The sequence below is a fragment of the Alexandromys fortis genome, unplaced genomic scaffold (assembly GCF_014885135.2).
Source record: "Alexandromys fortis isolate MF-2015 unplaced genomic scaffold, M_Fortis_MF-2015_v1.1 scaffold_42, whole genome shotgun sequence".
Classification (NCBI taxonomy): Eukaryota; Metazoa; Chordata; class Mammalia; order Rodentia; family Cricetidae; genus Alexandromys; species Alexandromys fortis.
The window spans coordinates 10705445-10722395 of record NW_026067934.1 but is presented as its reverse complement, the minus strand read 5'-3'; the positions used below and the strand labels follow the sequence as shown (position 1 = coordinate 10722395).

The 16951-nt window shown below is 47.8% G+C and overlaps 1 protein-coding gene across 1 annotated transcript in view; it reads right to left on the bottom strand.

Moving 5' to 3' along the window:
- Positions 1-15561, bottom strand: part of Kcng3 (potassium voltage-gated channel modifier subfamily G member 3) — a 49177-nt gene extending 33616 nt beyond the window's left edge. The window contains exon 1 of the mRNA XM_050146208.1: positions 13336-15561. Coding sequence (XP_050002165.1) covers positions 13336-14678 — 1343 coding nt within the window. The 5' untranslated portion in view covers positions 14679-15561. The remainder of the gene's footprint in view (positions 1-13335) is intronic.
- Positions 15562-16951: the final 1390 nt, after the last annotated feature.

The window sequence follows — 16951 nt, the reverse complement described above, 5'->3', positions numbered from 1 at the left end:
GGGGATGTTCTATCGAGAACTCACCAAGGCCAGCTGGCCTGGGTCTGAAAAAGCCTGGGTTAAAACAGGTCTCACTGAACATAGCGGACAATGAGGACTACTGAGACATCAAGAACAATGGCAATGGGTTTTGATCCTATTGCACGTATTGGCTTTGTGGGAGCCTAGGCAGTTGGGATGCTCACCTTACTAGACCTGGATGGAGGAGGGTGGTCCTTGGACTTCCCACAGGGCAGAGAACCCTGATTGCTCTTTGGGCTGACGAGGGAGGGGGACTTGCTTGGGGGAGGGGGAGGGAAAGGGGAGGCGGTGGTGGGGAAGAGACAGAAATCTTTAATAAATTAAAAAAAAAAGCTAGGCTGGCTAACCAACCAGTAGAGCATCTCCAGTCTCTTCCCTCACCCCAACCACAGCACACTAGACCTACTGGTGCTCACAGCCACACCTGGTTTGACCTGGGTGCAGGAGATCCGAACTCAGGTCCTCATGCTCACACAGAAAATGTGAACTACAAGGCTGGAGAGATGGCTCAGTGGTTAAGAGCATTGCCTACTCTTCCAAAGCTCCTAAGTTCAATTCCCAGCAACCACATGGTGGCTCACAACCATCTGTAATGAGGTCTGGTGCCCTCTTCTGGCCTGAGGACATACACACAGACAGAATATTGTATACATAAATAAATTTAAAAAAAAAATGTGAACTACAGATGGAGCCATCTCGCCAGCTTCGAATACGGTTTTTAGTTAAAAGAATTACAAAGTTTGTAAATTATAGCACACTGTAGACACAAAATCTTCCTATCTAAATGGACAAATGCGAGCAGAGGATGTAGCTCGGCTGGCAGAGCACTTGCCTGGCAGGCACAGAGCGGGGCCTTCCATCCCCAGTGCTGAATAAACCAGACATTCAGAAGATCGGGAGTTCAAGGACACCACAGGCTACTGAACAAGTTCAAGGCCAGTGTGAGACAAAACCTAATCGTCAAAAATAAATGAAACGATTGCTTATTAGTGGACAGAGATTAAACCGAGCATCAATGCTCTCACCACAAAGAAAGGACAGGTACATGGGGTGACAGACATGTTAGTTAGCCTGATTTAATGATTCCACAAGGTAGCTGGGGGTCTCCAGCACTCTAGAGGAAGATGTAGGTGGATCTCTGCAAGCTGGAAGAAAGCCTGTTCTACACAGAGCTCTAGGCCAGCCCGGGGTACACAGGGAGACCCTGCCTCAAAAACAGAATGATTCCATAATGGGAACGCATACAAGGTCGATAGTGTCCTATAAATACAATTATTATTTGTACTTTATGACAAGTTTTGCAGTGCTGAGAATCAAGCCAGGGCCTCACAGAAACCAGGCAACGCTGAGAGCGCTCACTGAGAGCGTTTGCCCCTGTCCTACTTTACATTTTTTCTTAGAAAAAGGAAACAATAGACTCTAATGATAACTTCTGTCAAATCAATTCGTGTTGGAATCAAAGGACTGAGAGTCAACTAACTTGCAGAAGCATTTGTTTCCCATCATTAAAATCGTGCATCTTCTCACTCTGCAGGAAGGGCTATACAAGAAATGACTCAGCTATACACACTGGGTGCTTTTGTTTAAAGGTACCACTTTGGAGGGGACATCGTGGCACATGTCTGTAATCTCAGCACTCAGCATTTGGAAGGCAGAGGCAGGAGGATCACTAGGACTTCAAAGCCAGCCTGGTCTACATTCCAAGTTCCAGGTAGCAGGCACTGGGAAGAAGGTTTATTGGGTAGAGAATTTACTACACAAGAGAGGGACTGAATCTGGATCTCCAACATCCGTGTAAAACACTAGGCCAGGCAGGCTTATGTGCTGGGAAGCAGGGACAAGAGAAGGCCTGGTGTTTGCTGGCTAGCCAGTCCAACCAGTTGGTAAGTTCCAGGATCAGTGAGAAAGTGTCTCAAAAAAATAATAATATAATAGTAATAATAAATGATAGCCTTTCTCAGGGTTTCTATTGCTGCAAAGAAACATCACAACCATAACAGCTGGGCAGGACAGGGTTTATTAGGCTTACACTTCTGCATTGCTGTTCATCACTGAAGGAATCTGGACAGGAAACCAAACAGGGCAGGAACCTGAAGGCAGGAGTTGATGCACAGGCCATGGAGTGGTGCTGCTTACTGGCTTGTTCCTACTGCTTTTTTTTTTTTAATTCAGCTCTACATTTTCCTCTGCTCACCCCCCTTCCTCTCCCCTCCCCTTCAACTTTCTCCCATAGTCCTCATGCTCCCAATTTACTCAGATCTTGTCTTTTTCTACTTCCCATGTTGATAGATCCATGTATGTTTCTCTTAGGGTCCTCATTGTCTAGGTTCTCTGGGATTGTGAATTGTAGGCTGGTTTTCTTTGCTTTATGTTGAAAACCCATGTGATAATTGTCTTTCTGTGTCTGAGTTACCTAACTCAATATGATGTTTTCTAGCTCCATCCATTTGCCTGCAAATTTCAAGATGTCATTATTTTTTTCTGCTGTATAATACTCCAGTGTGTAAATGTATCACATTTTCCTTATCCATTCTTCAGTCGAGGGATATCTAGGTTGTTTCCAGGTTCTGGCTATGACAAACAATGTTGCTATGAACATATCTGAGCACATATCCTTGTGGTATGTTTGAGCATCCTTTGGATATATACCCAAGAGTGGTATTGCTGGGTCTTGGGGAAGGTTGTTTCGAAATCGCCACACTGATATCCAAAGAGGCTGTACCAGCTTGCACTCCCACCAGCAATGCAGGAGTGTTCCCTTTGCCCCACAACCTTTCCAGCATAAGTTGTCATCAGTGTTTTTGATCTTGGCCATCCTTACAGGTGTAAGATGGAATCTGAGTTGTGTGCTGGTCTCTTTGATATGCAGCATGAGTTCCTTTGCAGCACAGCTGTGTGTCGTTTGGGACTGCACATAGAATATATCAACGGGCCGAGTGATGCAGATTACAGAATGCTGACAGGGCTGGATGTGAGGTTGAGGCTGGCCTGGAACTCACCCTGTAGCCTAGGCTAACCTCACACCCTCAGCCCTCCTACCTCAGCCTCCAGGGTGCTGGAACCACAAGCTCACGTCACCATGGCCAGGAATTCACCTTCAAGATCGAATTTTATCAGTAGCCACAGATACTGCCCACTGGTCTCCTCAAACACTTACCTCATTCATTTCAGAGAAAATAATCTGCTCCACATTTCCACCTGAAAAAATGTGGAGGAGTATCAGGGTATCAGTAGTATTCCTGACTACAGTAATTACAGCTATGAGGTAGCGACGAAAATAATCTTATGGTTGGGGTCCCCACAACCAGAGGAACTGTACTAAAGGGGAGCAGCATTAGGGAGAAGGGACGCACTGCACTAAGGTATCTTAAGGGCCCTAAAATCATACACTTCCAACACGTTGTTAAAGTGCCTGCCCTGATTTACCAGGACCTAGTCCATGTATCCAGGGTTTGGTCGCCCATGCCCTCCACACTCACCACACATTCACCAGCACAGGGTACATGTGAACTCAGGGTGCAGCAATCAATTGTGACTGTACCCACGGTACCCAGCCATCTCACAGTCTACTCCTACATGGTGAACCGCCGAGGTGTCGGAGACAGAACCCGGGCATAAATATCTTGACAGAGGAACACTAGAAATGAGGGGAGGGGAGGGGGACGAATATGATCAAAGTGCTTGGTGGATGTGTATGAAATTCTCAAGTTCTCAATAGTTGAATCAAAATAGAAGGGAGTGAGGGAGGGAGGGACGGATGGACAGACAGAGGGAGGGAGAAAAAGGGAAAAAGGGAGGGAGGGAGAGAGGAAGGGGGGAGAGAGAAGCTATGGCCTTCTTGGGCTACATAGAAACTTCCAGGTCAGCCTAGACAACTTAGCAAGACCTTATCTCAAAATAAAAACAAAACAAAAAACCAGCATGAAGCTGAGCATAGTGACATACACCTTTAATCCCAGCACTTGGGAGGCTAGAGGCAGGTGGATCTCTGTGAGTGCAATATCAGCCTGGCTTATATAGTGAGTTCCAGGACAGCCAGAGCTACATAGTGAGACCCTGTTTCAATAAAAAAAAATCACATATACATACATGTGAATTAGGCAAACCTTAACTGAACAGAGTGGTTGCCAGCTGAGAACGTGATCTCCCTTTACCAAGCACAAAGTGTAGACAAAAGTCCTCAGTCCACCCCAACTAGGACTGGATAATAAGTTTCGGTAAAGAGAAAGCAGAACAATTTGGAGGGCAGGAATCCTCAGTAGGATCCAAGGGCAGCAGCTGACACCAGAATCACGAGAAACAACCGTTAGTCATTAATCTTCAGACACCCAAAAAGGTGGAGCAATTGCTATGCTGATTTCTACGAAGTGGGAAACTCGGGCCCAGAGAAGCACCGTGCCTGAGGACTCTCGGCTGGACAGAGGAAAAAGTACAAGCTTGGGCCAGGCCTGGTGGTAAAAGTCTGCTCTCCTATCTGAGGCTGGCTGGATGATCACAGGTCCTGCCTCAGTGGGCTACAGAGCTCAGGACCACCTGAGGTAACCCAGTAAGATTCTGTCAAAATAATAAAAATAATAATAATAAAAGATTTAGGCATACAACTCAAAGGTAGAACTCTTACCTAGCATGTGTGAGCCCCCGAGCTGAAGAATGCTTAATTACTAAATGTGTGAACTCAGATCTGAGTGAGGTCATCATTTCAGAAGGCAGGGGGTGGCAAACTTCCTCTGTAGGTAGCCAGGTTGTCTCTTTGGGGGCTTACTTTTTGAGACAGAGTCACACATAGCCAAGGTTGACCTTGAACTTGATCTCCTGATCCTTTTGCCTCTGTCTCCTAAGTGCTGGGCTTATGGTCATGCACCATCATGTGACCTGAAGGTCACATTATTACAACTTCTCGATTTGCCAGACAGTGCACAATCAATCACCATAGCTGCTTTTCAATGAAACCTTAGACACAGACACTGAAATCTGAATGCCTTACAATGTGGAGTAGTTTGAATGTAATTGGCCCCCATAATCTCATAGGGAGTAGCATTAGGAGGCGTGGCTTTGTTGGAGTGGGTATGGTCTTGTTGGAGGCAGTGTGTCGCTGTTGGGGGCAGGCTTGAAGGCTTCCTATGCTCAGGATGCTGCCTAGTACCTCAGTCAACTTCCTGTTGCAAGACGTAGGGCTCTCAGCTACTACTCCAACACCACGTCTGTCTGCATGCCGCCATGCTCCCCACCATGACGATAATGGACTAAACTTCTAAACTGTAAGCAAGTCACCCCAATTAAATGTTTTCTTTATAAGAGTTGCCGTGGCCATGATGTCTCTACAGCAAGAGAAACCTTAACTAAGATAAAATGTTAAGTCACAAAATACATCGGGGTTTTGTTTTTGGTTTGTTTTTCAAAGTGTCTGTGGGCTTTTATTTGAGACAATGCTTCTGCCTGAAGCCTTACAAGTTTATACACCAAGAGACCTAGCTTTTCTTTTTCTATTTAAAAGTCCAACCAGTGAGCTGGGTGTGGGGGGATGCACAGGAAATTTGAGCATATTTTATGCTTCTATAAACTCACAACCAAACCATATGATTAAAATAGTATGAACTGCCATTTGTCTGTGCATGGGTTCAGTTCACACTGTAGAAAACAATAATCATTCAGCCATCCATTCCTCTGTGTGTGTGTGAGAGAGAGAGAGAGAGAGAGAGAGAGAGAGAGAGAGAGAGAGAGAGAAGGGGGGAAGGACAGACAATAAGACATGGCCTAAGAACTGGAAAAACAGTGAGTTCAAGGCCAGTCTGGTCCACGGAGCTATTTCTAGTACTGTTAGGACTACACAAAGAAACCCTGTCTCAGAGAACAAAATAAAACAAAACAAACAAAAAGAATTGGAAAGCTAAAGCCAAGAAAGTTTAAAATCTACTTAAGGGCTTGGTGTACACATACACACACACACACACACACACACACACACACGCCATTACTTGGTGAATTTGCCCCCGGGCCCACATGTATGGGGATCCCTCTGGCTTGACCACTCATTAAACAGTGAATACAATTCTCGCCTATGAAGTAGGTCTGCCCCCATGTTAAGGATCTATGAGAAGGGTCTAGCAGAGAGAAGTCCAGGCCCATGGATGGTGAGCGGAGAATCAGAGGCCATTTTCCAAACTGTATGACTGAAACCATCGTGTTGAAACAGTCTCAGGCAAGTGCTCACTGAGTGAATCATAGCACACCCATACACTGGAATACTACCCAGACATTAGAAAGAACAAGAGTAGTAGGCCATGGTGTCGTAGACCTATAACCCCAGTACTAGGGAGGTAAATGATCAGGATTTCACGGCCAACCTGAGCTATTCTGCCAAATTCCGTTAAGAAAGAAAGGAAAGAAGAGGCAAAAATGAACTGATATGGACAGAGTTCCAAGATGCATTATTAAGTGGGGAAAAAAAAAGAAAACTCTTGGGGGCCAAAGAGATGGCTCGGCAATTGAAGGTGTGTACTGCCCTTGCAAAAGCCCCATGTTTATTCCCTGCACCCACATCGGGCAGCTCCCAACCACCTCCAACTCCAGTTCCAGGGAATCTGTGTTTCTAGCTTCTGCAGATGTATGCACATACCCATACATAAACACACATAGACACACACACACAGAGTTCATTTTTAAGATAAAACTACTGAATAAGATTATAGAGTAACCCCAGTTATGAATATTTTTACCATATGTATAATATACACTCTTATCTATGCATATGTTTACATGCATGTGTGCATATCTATGTGCATAGTGCATGGAAAACTCCTGAAAGAATATTCAGATACAGGAAGTGGAACAGAGGATAGAGAGTTCAAGGTCATCCTCAGCTACAGGAGGTTTAAAGCCAGCCTGGCCTACAAGAGAGAGAGGTCAGGAAGAGTACCCAGGAACTTCTTGGAGCCTGAGGAAAATGGGACATGCTATTGCTTGACATTCTACATTCCCCAAACACATGTGGGTGACATTTTCATTAAAAATGATAAACAAAAAGAGCATTTAAAATGATTTGCTCACCACAGTGAGAAAAAAAAAAACCCTTTATTAGAAAAAAAAGGCATTGACAAAATAAACTTTCCACAGAACGGTCAGACTGGCAGCAGACATAAAAACCCTCCCCACACTTGAAAGTTCAGGGGGAAAGAAGAGGGTTTAACTGAGGCCCTGGGTTATGTCCAATCTTATCAGAGATCTATTAATTACCAGTTGAAAAAATAACCGTCTTATCTGCCGTGTGAAAGCCTGGAGACCTTCCATCTGCAATTTCAATACTGCTCTTATTTTTAACATAGTCCAAAGCCCATTGGGTTTATGTAATATTGAACACAAAGGCCGGGGAAATAACACAATTGATTTTTAAATTTCCATCACCTCGCTGCTTCGTTTTGACTCCTGAAATTTTCTTAACAGGGGCTTAAAGCAACACGAGAAAGTTAAACACTTTACAAGCTCCTCAAATTCTTAGCGCCGCAGCGGAGCAATACAAATAAAAGATCAAAATCCCCACATGAAGCAACTGCAACAAAGAACGGCTAAAGAATAGATCAAAATTATCATAAGGCTTTGCAATGCCAAACTGATTAAAAACTCAGAGTCATCCTACTGCGACTGACGGAGAGGACACGAGCTCACAGATAAAAAGAGCAGGCATAGCTATTATACTGGACCTGCCTGACAGAAGTAGCTATCAAAGGGTATATTTTTTATAAAAACAGCCACTAACGTTTAGTAATTTTTTCACATTTCTTAAAAAGGATTTATTTACTTTTAGTTTATATGTATGAGTGTTTTGCATATATATACACATATGTATATATATATATGCACACATACATACACACACACACACATGCCTGTGTTCCACACACATGCAGTACCCTCGGAGGCCAAAAGAGGGTGTGAGATCCCCTGGAACTGGCGCTGCAGATGTCTGTCAACCATCAGGTGGATGCTGGGAGCAGAGCTAGGTCCTCTTCAAGAGCACCAAGTGCTCTTAACCACCGAGTCGTCTCTCTCTCCAGCCTGGGGTCTCAGGGCATAATCAGGGTGCTCTCAGATCGGCAGTCTTTCTGCTCTGCTCTCTGAGTGCTGGGATTTGTGCATGCGCCACCACAACAGGCAGAAGCTTAGTAATCTTACAGGGTAACTTCTCTATACCATACAGTGCCTAAGAGAACAGGAATCTCAACTCTAGCTAGAAGACAAAACTGCCTGGAGAATCTACTCTATCTAATCACCCCGATAAAGCGAGAAGAGCACGCTACCAAAGATGAATTAGTTATACTCCATTTGTTCATCTGGGGGCCTGTGAGCGCTCACACCACACAGCTTTGCTAAGATGATGTCATAGCCCTCTCCCGAGTTGGCTTCAGTCATACAGCAAAGGAAACGCTCTCTGATTCTGATTTTCTGATCCACCTTCTGGGGTCCTCCTCATGATATCCCCAAAGAGGAAGCAGACCCCATAGAAAAGAACTGTATTCGGTGCTCAGTATGTGTGGGCTGAAGTGGTCAGACCGGAGGCACCACGATGCCTGCAGGTCTGAGGACATCTTCACCCAGTCACATCTGATTCCTTCCTAGTCCAGGGAACCCTTACATTATGAAGGTCCCCAAGGCCAGGTAAGATGGACTGGCCAGTGATACTCTTGACAAGAGTTAGGAGGTGGAGCCATGAGAAAGGAATTAGGCCCCTGGGGTAGGATACTGGAATGGGCTGTTGGGACTCTGGGTCCTTCCTACTTTGCTTCCTGGACACGGAGTGTGCAGTGTCCCATGCCTTGTGCTCCAGCCAAGATGGGCTGCACTGCCATTGCCCCAAAGCAACAGGATCAAAAGACCATGGATTGAACCCTAGGAGCCATAAGTCAAAAAAAAACCATCCTTCCTTGCAAGTTGCTCCTGTTGGGTATTTTCTCAGTGATGGAAAGCTGATACACCTGGCCTAGGAGATGTTGTAAAAAAATGCATCACTGATCCAAGTCCAATCCCTTCTCACCTTCTCCAGAACAGTGTTCCTAGGCAGAGGCTCACCTTCCTTCCTGACAGGTCTTAGAGCATCTGTCTGTTGTTGATCCCTAAAGAGCTGGGGACATGGCTTAGCAGGTACTTGGCAACATGCATGAGGCCCCTGGGCTTAATCACAGATATATATAAAGTCAAAAACATCAGAACATATATGTTCTTTTGAAAACCTCCAGGGGGCTGGAGAGATGGCTTAGTGGTTAAGAGCACTTGTTCTTACAGAGGACCTGGTTTGGATTCCCAGAATCCACCTGATAGCTCATAAACACCCATAGGTTCAATACTAGGGATCCCATGTCCTTTTCTGACTTCCACAGGCACCAGGCATGCATATGGTGCACAGACATACGTGAAGGCAAAACATGCATAAAAGAAAATACATAAAACAAAAAATAAAAACAACAAAAAAGACAAACTTCCGTGCCCGAAGAGATGGCTCAGTGGTTAAGAGCACTCACTGCTGTTCTTTCAGAGGACCCAGGTTCAATTCCCACCTTATCCTTGGACACAATCGAATCTCAAGCCACCCTGGGCCACACGAGATGCTGTCTCAATATCCAGCTACCCCAAGCCCCCTAAGGAAGGGGAAAGCATGTTCAGAGCTGGCATGTTACACACCTGTGATCTCAGGACTAAGGAGGTTGAATCAGGAAAATTGTTGGTTTGAGCAACATAAGATTGTCTCGAAAATAAGATGGCAGGGGGAGGGGGGCTGGAGAGATGGCTCAGTGGATAAGAGCACTGGCTATTCTTCCAGAGGATCCTGTTTCAATTCCCAGTACCCACATGACAGCTCACAACTGTCTGTAACGCCAGTTCCAGGGATCTGACACCCTCTCACAGAGTATACACAGTCGGAACACCAGTGCACATTAAATAAATAAATCTTTTTTAAAAGTGGTGGTGGGGGGATATGAATGAGTTTACCTGCCTTCAAGGACTTTTCTTCAAATCTAGCATAGGAGCTACAATGTGTTTACGAGGAAGGTCGTGACAAATGGCATATGACCAGCACAAACTAGCAACCTCTCAGGGTTGGGAGGGAACATCTCCCCATAAAGGCTTTGAAGAGAACCTAAGTTGAGCCTGAATGATCATCCCATAGGGTTGCCAACTGCATTGTGAGGGGCACGGAGGCATCTTGGGGACAAATGATCAGGACAGACTCGACAGAAAAGAGGTACTGAGTGTCCCCAGCTCCCGGAATCGGCCTGGCCTGGGGCTTCCATCTTTACACTGCTCTGAAGAATCTCACTTCTTCCTCGTATAGACCAGAGTTGTTATTTGGTCTCTATTCTCACAAGCTCTTGAACCCCTAGCAAAGTCTTCCGAACTCTTTTTTGTTTTTGCAGGGTTGGGGATCGAACCCAGGGGCTTTTGTACAACTGAACTAACATCCCCCAGCCCCCTGCTCCTTTTGGGGGACAGGGTCTTACTGTGATGTAGCTCGGGTCTCCCTATGATGGATCCAGCTCCTGACCCTTCTGCACTGAACGCGAGTGGAAGAACGACAGCTGTTTGCCTCCACGCCTAGTCATCTTTCCTGGGTCCAATCTCCTCCCTCTCCAACCACGGTACATACTTAACACATTCTCTACTTTCTACGGGTAAGGCCTCGGCACAGATGACACAAACCAACCGAGAGGTAGCCATGGCTGCAAAGTAGAGTTCTTCACATTATTCAAACATACTCTCGAGCCACCTCATGCGATCATCACTGGATTCTCACTCCCTAAACATAACATACAAGTTTCATGCCTCTGCCCACGCTGTTCCTTTTGCTGGAAAACTCTATTTTGTTCTCAAGCAAGACACAGGATGGTGCAGGTTGCATAAACCAGTTTATATAAGTGACACTCCCCCTGCCAGTGTCGGACAGTGCACAACCTTTCGAGGATGGCTTGTTTCCACCCTCCGTGACCTTGAAGGCTTTCTCAGAATAACTCAACTCTTGGAAACCCATTGTGCCTCTGAGTTCTGCATCAACTTTTCTTCACAAGAAAGTTACAGTATTTGGAAGTCACAGCTGCAGCCCGTGAGCAAGTGGGACACTCAAAAGTGACAGATTGTGATGAGACACAAGATTGGTGAGCTGTGAGGCCGCGCCATAAATAAGTAGCGGACACTTGCCTAGCTGGTTACAGTTAATGGCACATCTCCTGGGGGAAGGAGGAGACTTTGGCTTTACTTAGTGGATTCCTGGTGAAAGGAGCAGAAGGATGTAGCCTTGTGGTAGCTGCCACAGGCTGGCAGGGACCGAGAGACTATAAAATGCCAGCAGAGGTTTCCTGCGCCATGTGCGACATCCTCATCCGTGTGATCTGGGATTACAGACACTGGCTTTCTTATACCTACACTCATAGGGAAAACCTTGAAACTGGGCCATTAAGGCAAGAAAAACATGCATTTGCCTGAAATATCTGTGTATCTAGGAAACAGCTTGACTGGAATAATGATATACGTACTTGAGATACGTATACACAAGTAAGCCTTACTCTATCTTTCTCCCTGCCTTTGCAGCCCCCTCCCCCATCTCTGCCGCCTCCGTTCCTGGTTTCTCTTTTTATCTAAAGTCAGTATTCAGTCTAATGCTTTACATGAATGATCTTTCTCCCCAAACTCCCTCCTTCCTTCAAAAAGAAAAAAAAAGTAATCACTCACTGAGTTCCCTGTTCTTGCTTACTTCTCTCGATGTAGTCCAACTCCCTCAAACTCTGTATTTATCAGACAACCCTCCTGTTTGCTTTGCTAATGAGCTCGGTCCATCACTAACCTTCGAATTCTGTATCTGTTGATGAATCATTTCAAAGCCGGTCAACTCAGGGCTCATTTTTTATGACCTCCCACAACACAAAAAAAAAATCAAGGTCACTTTATATATTCAAAGAAGTTAATTTCATTGTCTTTTGGGGGCACCAAGGAAATAATTCCTATCTGTGACGTGAAAACAGAACCACACACACAAAACATTATAATGAGTTTCCTGATTTACTTCTTTTCCAAGCATCGATCTTGGATTTCACACCCAGGTGGCATGCTGGTCATGGTCTCTGCTACTAGCTTCTTGTAGTTACCCCTAAGATACATACGGAAAGCTCCACTCCCTAGAGGAAGAGTATTCTCCAGAAGCTATCCACTGCTGGACCAACAAACACCAGGGTCTCTAGCACACCCAGGCCCATCAGGAAGACTCCGGGGTGCGACCTGGACTTCAGAGTGAATGGAGAAAGAAAAAATTAAAACAGAAAGTGACTGGAGAGGGGGAAACCTTCAAAGAACTCTCAACAAAGGGTAAAAAAGATTGCACAGTTTGGGTTTTATGCCCAAAATGGCCGTCTCCTCTGAAAGTCCAACTTTAGTCTGCTTATTCCTCCCACCAAATATGCAAAATAAACTCACTTGTTCTAAAAACAGAAACGTGTTATCGCCATTAAGAGGTAAGTACGAACCCAGGAAAGATTCAAGTATTTTCCTTTCATCCTAGTAAGGGAGGGTGGGGGTGGAGGAGACACTTAACTACCGAATCCTGCTTCTGGGTTTGGGGAAGTTTCGGTTTTTCTTCTCTCCCAGGGTAATGGCTATTTTTGTTTTCTTACCCACACTGAAGACCCTTTGAATGAAACCGTAAATCTTTAATACCACACAGTGGACAGGAATTTGCTAGGCCCATAACTTGGTCGGAAAGAAGGGAGGAAAAGGGCACGGACATCCATTATTCAGAGTCTAAAGCTCAATTAGCCTCCTTCAGAATTCGGCAATTCCATCCCAGCACACTTTATGCCAAGGGTGTGCAGAATATATGGGCAGTACAGCAGACCACATTTCTACGGAACGAGACATCATCTTTTCAAACACCACCCGTATTGGCACATATTTCAAAGTGCTCTTAGCTCAAAATGAATTATCGCGTAAATTATTGCATATTAGTAATAAAAGTTCGGGGAATCTAGTTAGAAGATTGCTGTTTGCTTAGAATTAAACTACAAAGCCTGGGGATTTTACCCTAAAAGGTGAGGTCCACGCACACCCTGGCTGTGCCTGGGAAAGAGGGGCGGGGTTGGGGACCCACACATCACTGGGTTGGAGCGCCAGGGGTCTCCTGGGGCAGGAACAAGCCTGGCAGGGCCACCAGGCAGACAGGACGGAGACTGGACGGCACGGACGGCACGGACGGACGAACGGACGGGACGGGACGGACTGGACGGGCAGAGTAGCAGTGCGTCCTACCCGGAGGGCTCCCTCCCAGGGCCGGCGGAGTACCTGCTCCGGTCATCCAGGCTGCGGTTGTCGGCGGCGGCCGCTGCGCGCCAGTCGGGCAGCGTGCTGGCGCACAGCACCACCATGGACACGATCACAAACACCACGGACACGCTAGCCAGAATCTGCGCGGCCAGCGACGACGTGGGCTCCTCGAAGGTGCGCCGCATGCGCTCCAGCCAGCGCCGGGAGGGAGCCGCCTCGGACCCGGCCGGGCGAGCCTGCTCGCGGCCCAGCTCGTCTGCCGCGTGGAAGGTGTGGGTGTCGGACATGCGGTCGTCTAGGCGGCGCTGGCAGCAGTACTCCAGGTGCGCGCCCTCCAGGCCCCAGTAGATCATCTCGTTGTAAAAGGAGAGCTCGCACATCCGCGGCGCGAAGCGCAGCTTCCCGTGGCCGCGCACGTACAGCAGGATGAAGCCGAAGGCCTCCGAGTGCCGGTCGAAGAAGTACTCGTTGCGCTCCCGGTCGTAGTCGTCGCACACTTCGAGCACGTCGCGCTCCGAGCGGCAGCCGTGCAGCCGGCTCACACGGCGCAGCGGGAAGTCCTTGAGCAGCTCCCGGGACAGCGAGTACCGGGCGCCGCCCACGTTCAGCACCACCGAGGCCGCCCCACCGCGCCCGAAGGTCATGGCTGGCCGCCCCGGGGGCCTGCCCACCGAGCGCACGGGGTGGCCGCGCCGTCGGGGCCCGCGCTCCCCAGGGGCTTGCGCCCCGCGCCGCCTGGATCCCCCCCGCGGTGTCACTGCCGCCGCCCCGCGCTCCTGGGTTCGCTCTTCGAGAGTCCCGGTGGGTGTCCGCGGCTCCAGGCGGTGCCGGCCTCCCGGAGGGCGCGCGGTAGCCAAGGCGCCGTGGGCAGGGCTCCCCGGTCCCCGATGCACGCAGCCCGGCAGCCGTCCAGAGGCGAGAGGCAAAGTGAGCGGGCTCAGCGGCGGCGAGGAGCGGGCTCCGGGAGCCGGGGGCGGGGCCTCCCTCACCGTCCTCCCTCGCCGTCCTCCTCCTCGCCCGCCGGCTCCGCGCGCTCCTCTGCTCCCTCCGCGCGCACCTCCTGCCTGCCCGCGCCCGCCCGCACCTCCCGGCTCGCTCGGGCTGGGATTCCCCGGCGCCCCGCCCCGGACCTCGGGCTCCCCGCCTCGTGACGCCGTGCGCCCCCGCCCGCAGTGGCCGGGAGGGCTGCGTGGGGCGTGATGCTGGCTGCGGGGAGCCCTGGGGCCATCGGGATGACCTGCACACCTCTCCCAGGTTCCTTTAAACCGTCCTTGAAAGGAGGTGCGGGAAGGAGGGGTGCAGAAGTGAGGACCAAGGTGAGGGATTGGAAGTAGGGAGCAGACGGCGTCTGGATGAGCCATTGCCAGAGACTGTTCGGTACCCGGGTCGGCTTCTAAGGCCGCTCTAAAGGATTTCTCAAAGCAAGCAACCTAGTCGCGGCTTTGCTTGCCGACTTTGCGCTTCCTTTCCGCGCGTGGGGCGCCCCACGTGCGGTGCGCTCCGAAGGCGGCCGCGCACCCAGCCCCTCAACCCCCACCCGCTCCGCGCGCGACTCCAGGGGCCGGCGGACCCGCCCCGGCTTCCTTCTCTTTTCCAGCCTCAAGCCCTGAAAGGGCGCCTACATCGCTCTCACGATGCCTCTCGTGGAGTGGGGTGGCAGTCCGGAGAGAATCTTTCACTGGCAAAACCCAGAATGTCTCATTGCATCGGTCTTGCTGTCTCGGTGTCCGGTCCTCCCCTCCCCCCTTGCACCCTCGTGCGACTGCGGCACCGACCCTCCAAAAGCAAAGACGGTCTTAAAGCCTGGTGAAGCCAACCACACTCTGCAAAGCCAAGGGGAGTGGGGTTCGACTTGTCAGACATTATTTCAAACAGCAGTTCACACATCTGACACCGGCAGCCCAGCCCGTCAAAGGCAAGAAACACGTGAGTCGTATGTAATGGAGATGATGTTAGGATGCAAAACAAACACTGGAAGAAAAAAATATGTAAGGGTGGAGGGGTAGGATTCCGTCCTATGACCACGGAGTACCTTGAGGAAGGGTTTTACTTTGCTCTCTACTTTTCGTAATTTTGTAGGACTGCCCCGTGTCCGCTAGAGGTCACCATAAAGAGTCATTTGCTCTGGTTCTAGGGTAGATACTTAGGAAAACACAGCCGCTTGCAAATTTGAGTTCTCTCTTGACAAAGTCACCCTCGATGGTTCTTAGAGAATGAAAATCTCTGTAAGCTGTTTATCCCTAGACTCGATTTATTTTTTAAAGCACTTAATGTGATTAAAAGCTCAAAAACAAGACTTATTTATCGGCTAAGTAGCTACTAAGTGAGGAAAACATCCTGAAGGAAGTGAATTCAATACAGAATGGAAAGCGGGGTTGGCGGTGAGTTGGCAGAAAGGGCGGGCAAAGGAGTCCAAGTAGCAGGTTAGCGAGGCGAAGAAAGCTAATGCATTCGCCCGCTGAAACAATGGGAGTTCCATGACCTGTGTCCCTGCTGGGCTGTCAAAAATGGGATCCCTGAAGCTTTAACAAGAGAAGTGGCCAGATGAAAGCCTTATTTCAGGAAGATGTGCTGCTGCCCTCTGGGTTATACTAAGGAAAAGGCTCTTTCAGCAAGCCAGGAATAGAAACCCCAACCTCTGGTCAGTAAAAATGAAGGCCAGATAGGAGAAACCCGGTATCTAGCAGGTCTTGGTAATGGATAGATTTATCTCAGAACACACTGATGAAAGAGAAAAAAAGTTAGCAGGTGAGAGCCAGCCACCAGCCTGGCTTCACACCAGTAAGAGCAAATCCATCAGGAAGTTGTTAAAAAATACTTTCTAAAAACATCACAAGCAACAGAATAGATACTGTGTTGGTTATTTACTTGAATATTACTATATTTATTTCCTGCGTTCTCTCTTCAAAGTCCCTTTACAGTCTGCTGTTGGAAGCAGTTAGAGAAATATCTCTTTTTAAATTAAATTTGAGCATAGAAAACAAATTAATTTGGTGACAATGCAGTTTATGTTTCCTAAGTATATTTTTACAATATTTCTTGGCAAGATAGGTTTAAATCATTTCATTTGTTTAGAGTGTAATATTCTTAGTTGATTGTAATACCATTAGCCACTATGGCAACAGCTATACCCAAATCATTTTCTTAAACAAAGTGTACAGAAAGATGCAGAGATGATGGGTTTGTCTCAGTATAATCTGGTTTAAAGACATTCTTAAAAATAATCCTGTTTATTTTATTGTACTCTGAGAAGAGGATTATGCAGAGAATTATTACACCTGAGTGCTCATCTCGGTTCAGGATGGTATCTAGGGCCTTGATATATAAATCCCCGGCATGCATTAAAATTTAAAAGCATTAGGCAGGATGTGAGTTTGGAAGAATCTGGAGGTTTCTCATTCTCAGTTTATCAACCCGTTTTAGAGAGGAGTCACAGAGGTTTGTGGCAAATGTGGCTGGAACTTGCTGGAGATCCTCTAGAAATGGAAGCGTGGGCAGGACAAAGGCTTAAGTCACTCCCATCTCCAGCATCCGGACTGTCACCGCAGCCTTCTACACTATTCTTCCCTGCCCCAGTAAGCCCAGATTCTGTCCATTTCCCCCAAAGCATCCCTAGCTCAAACTCTAAACGTTT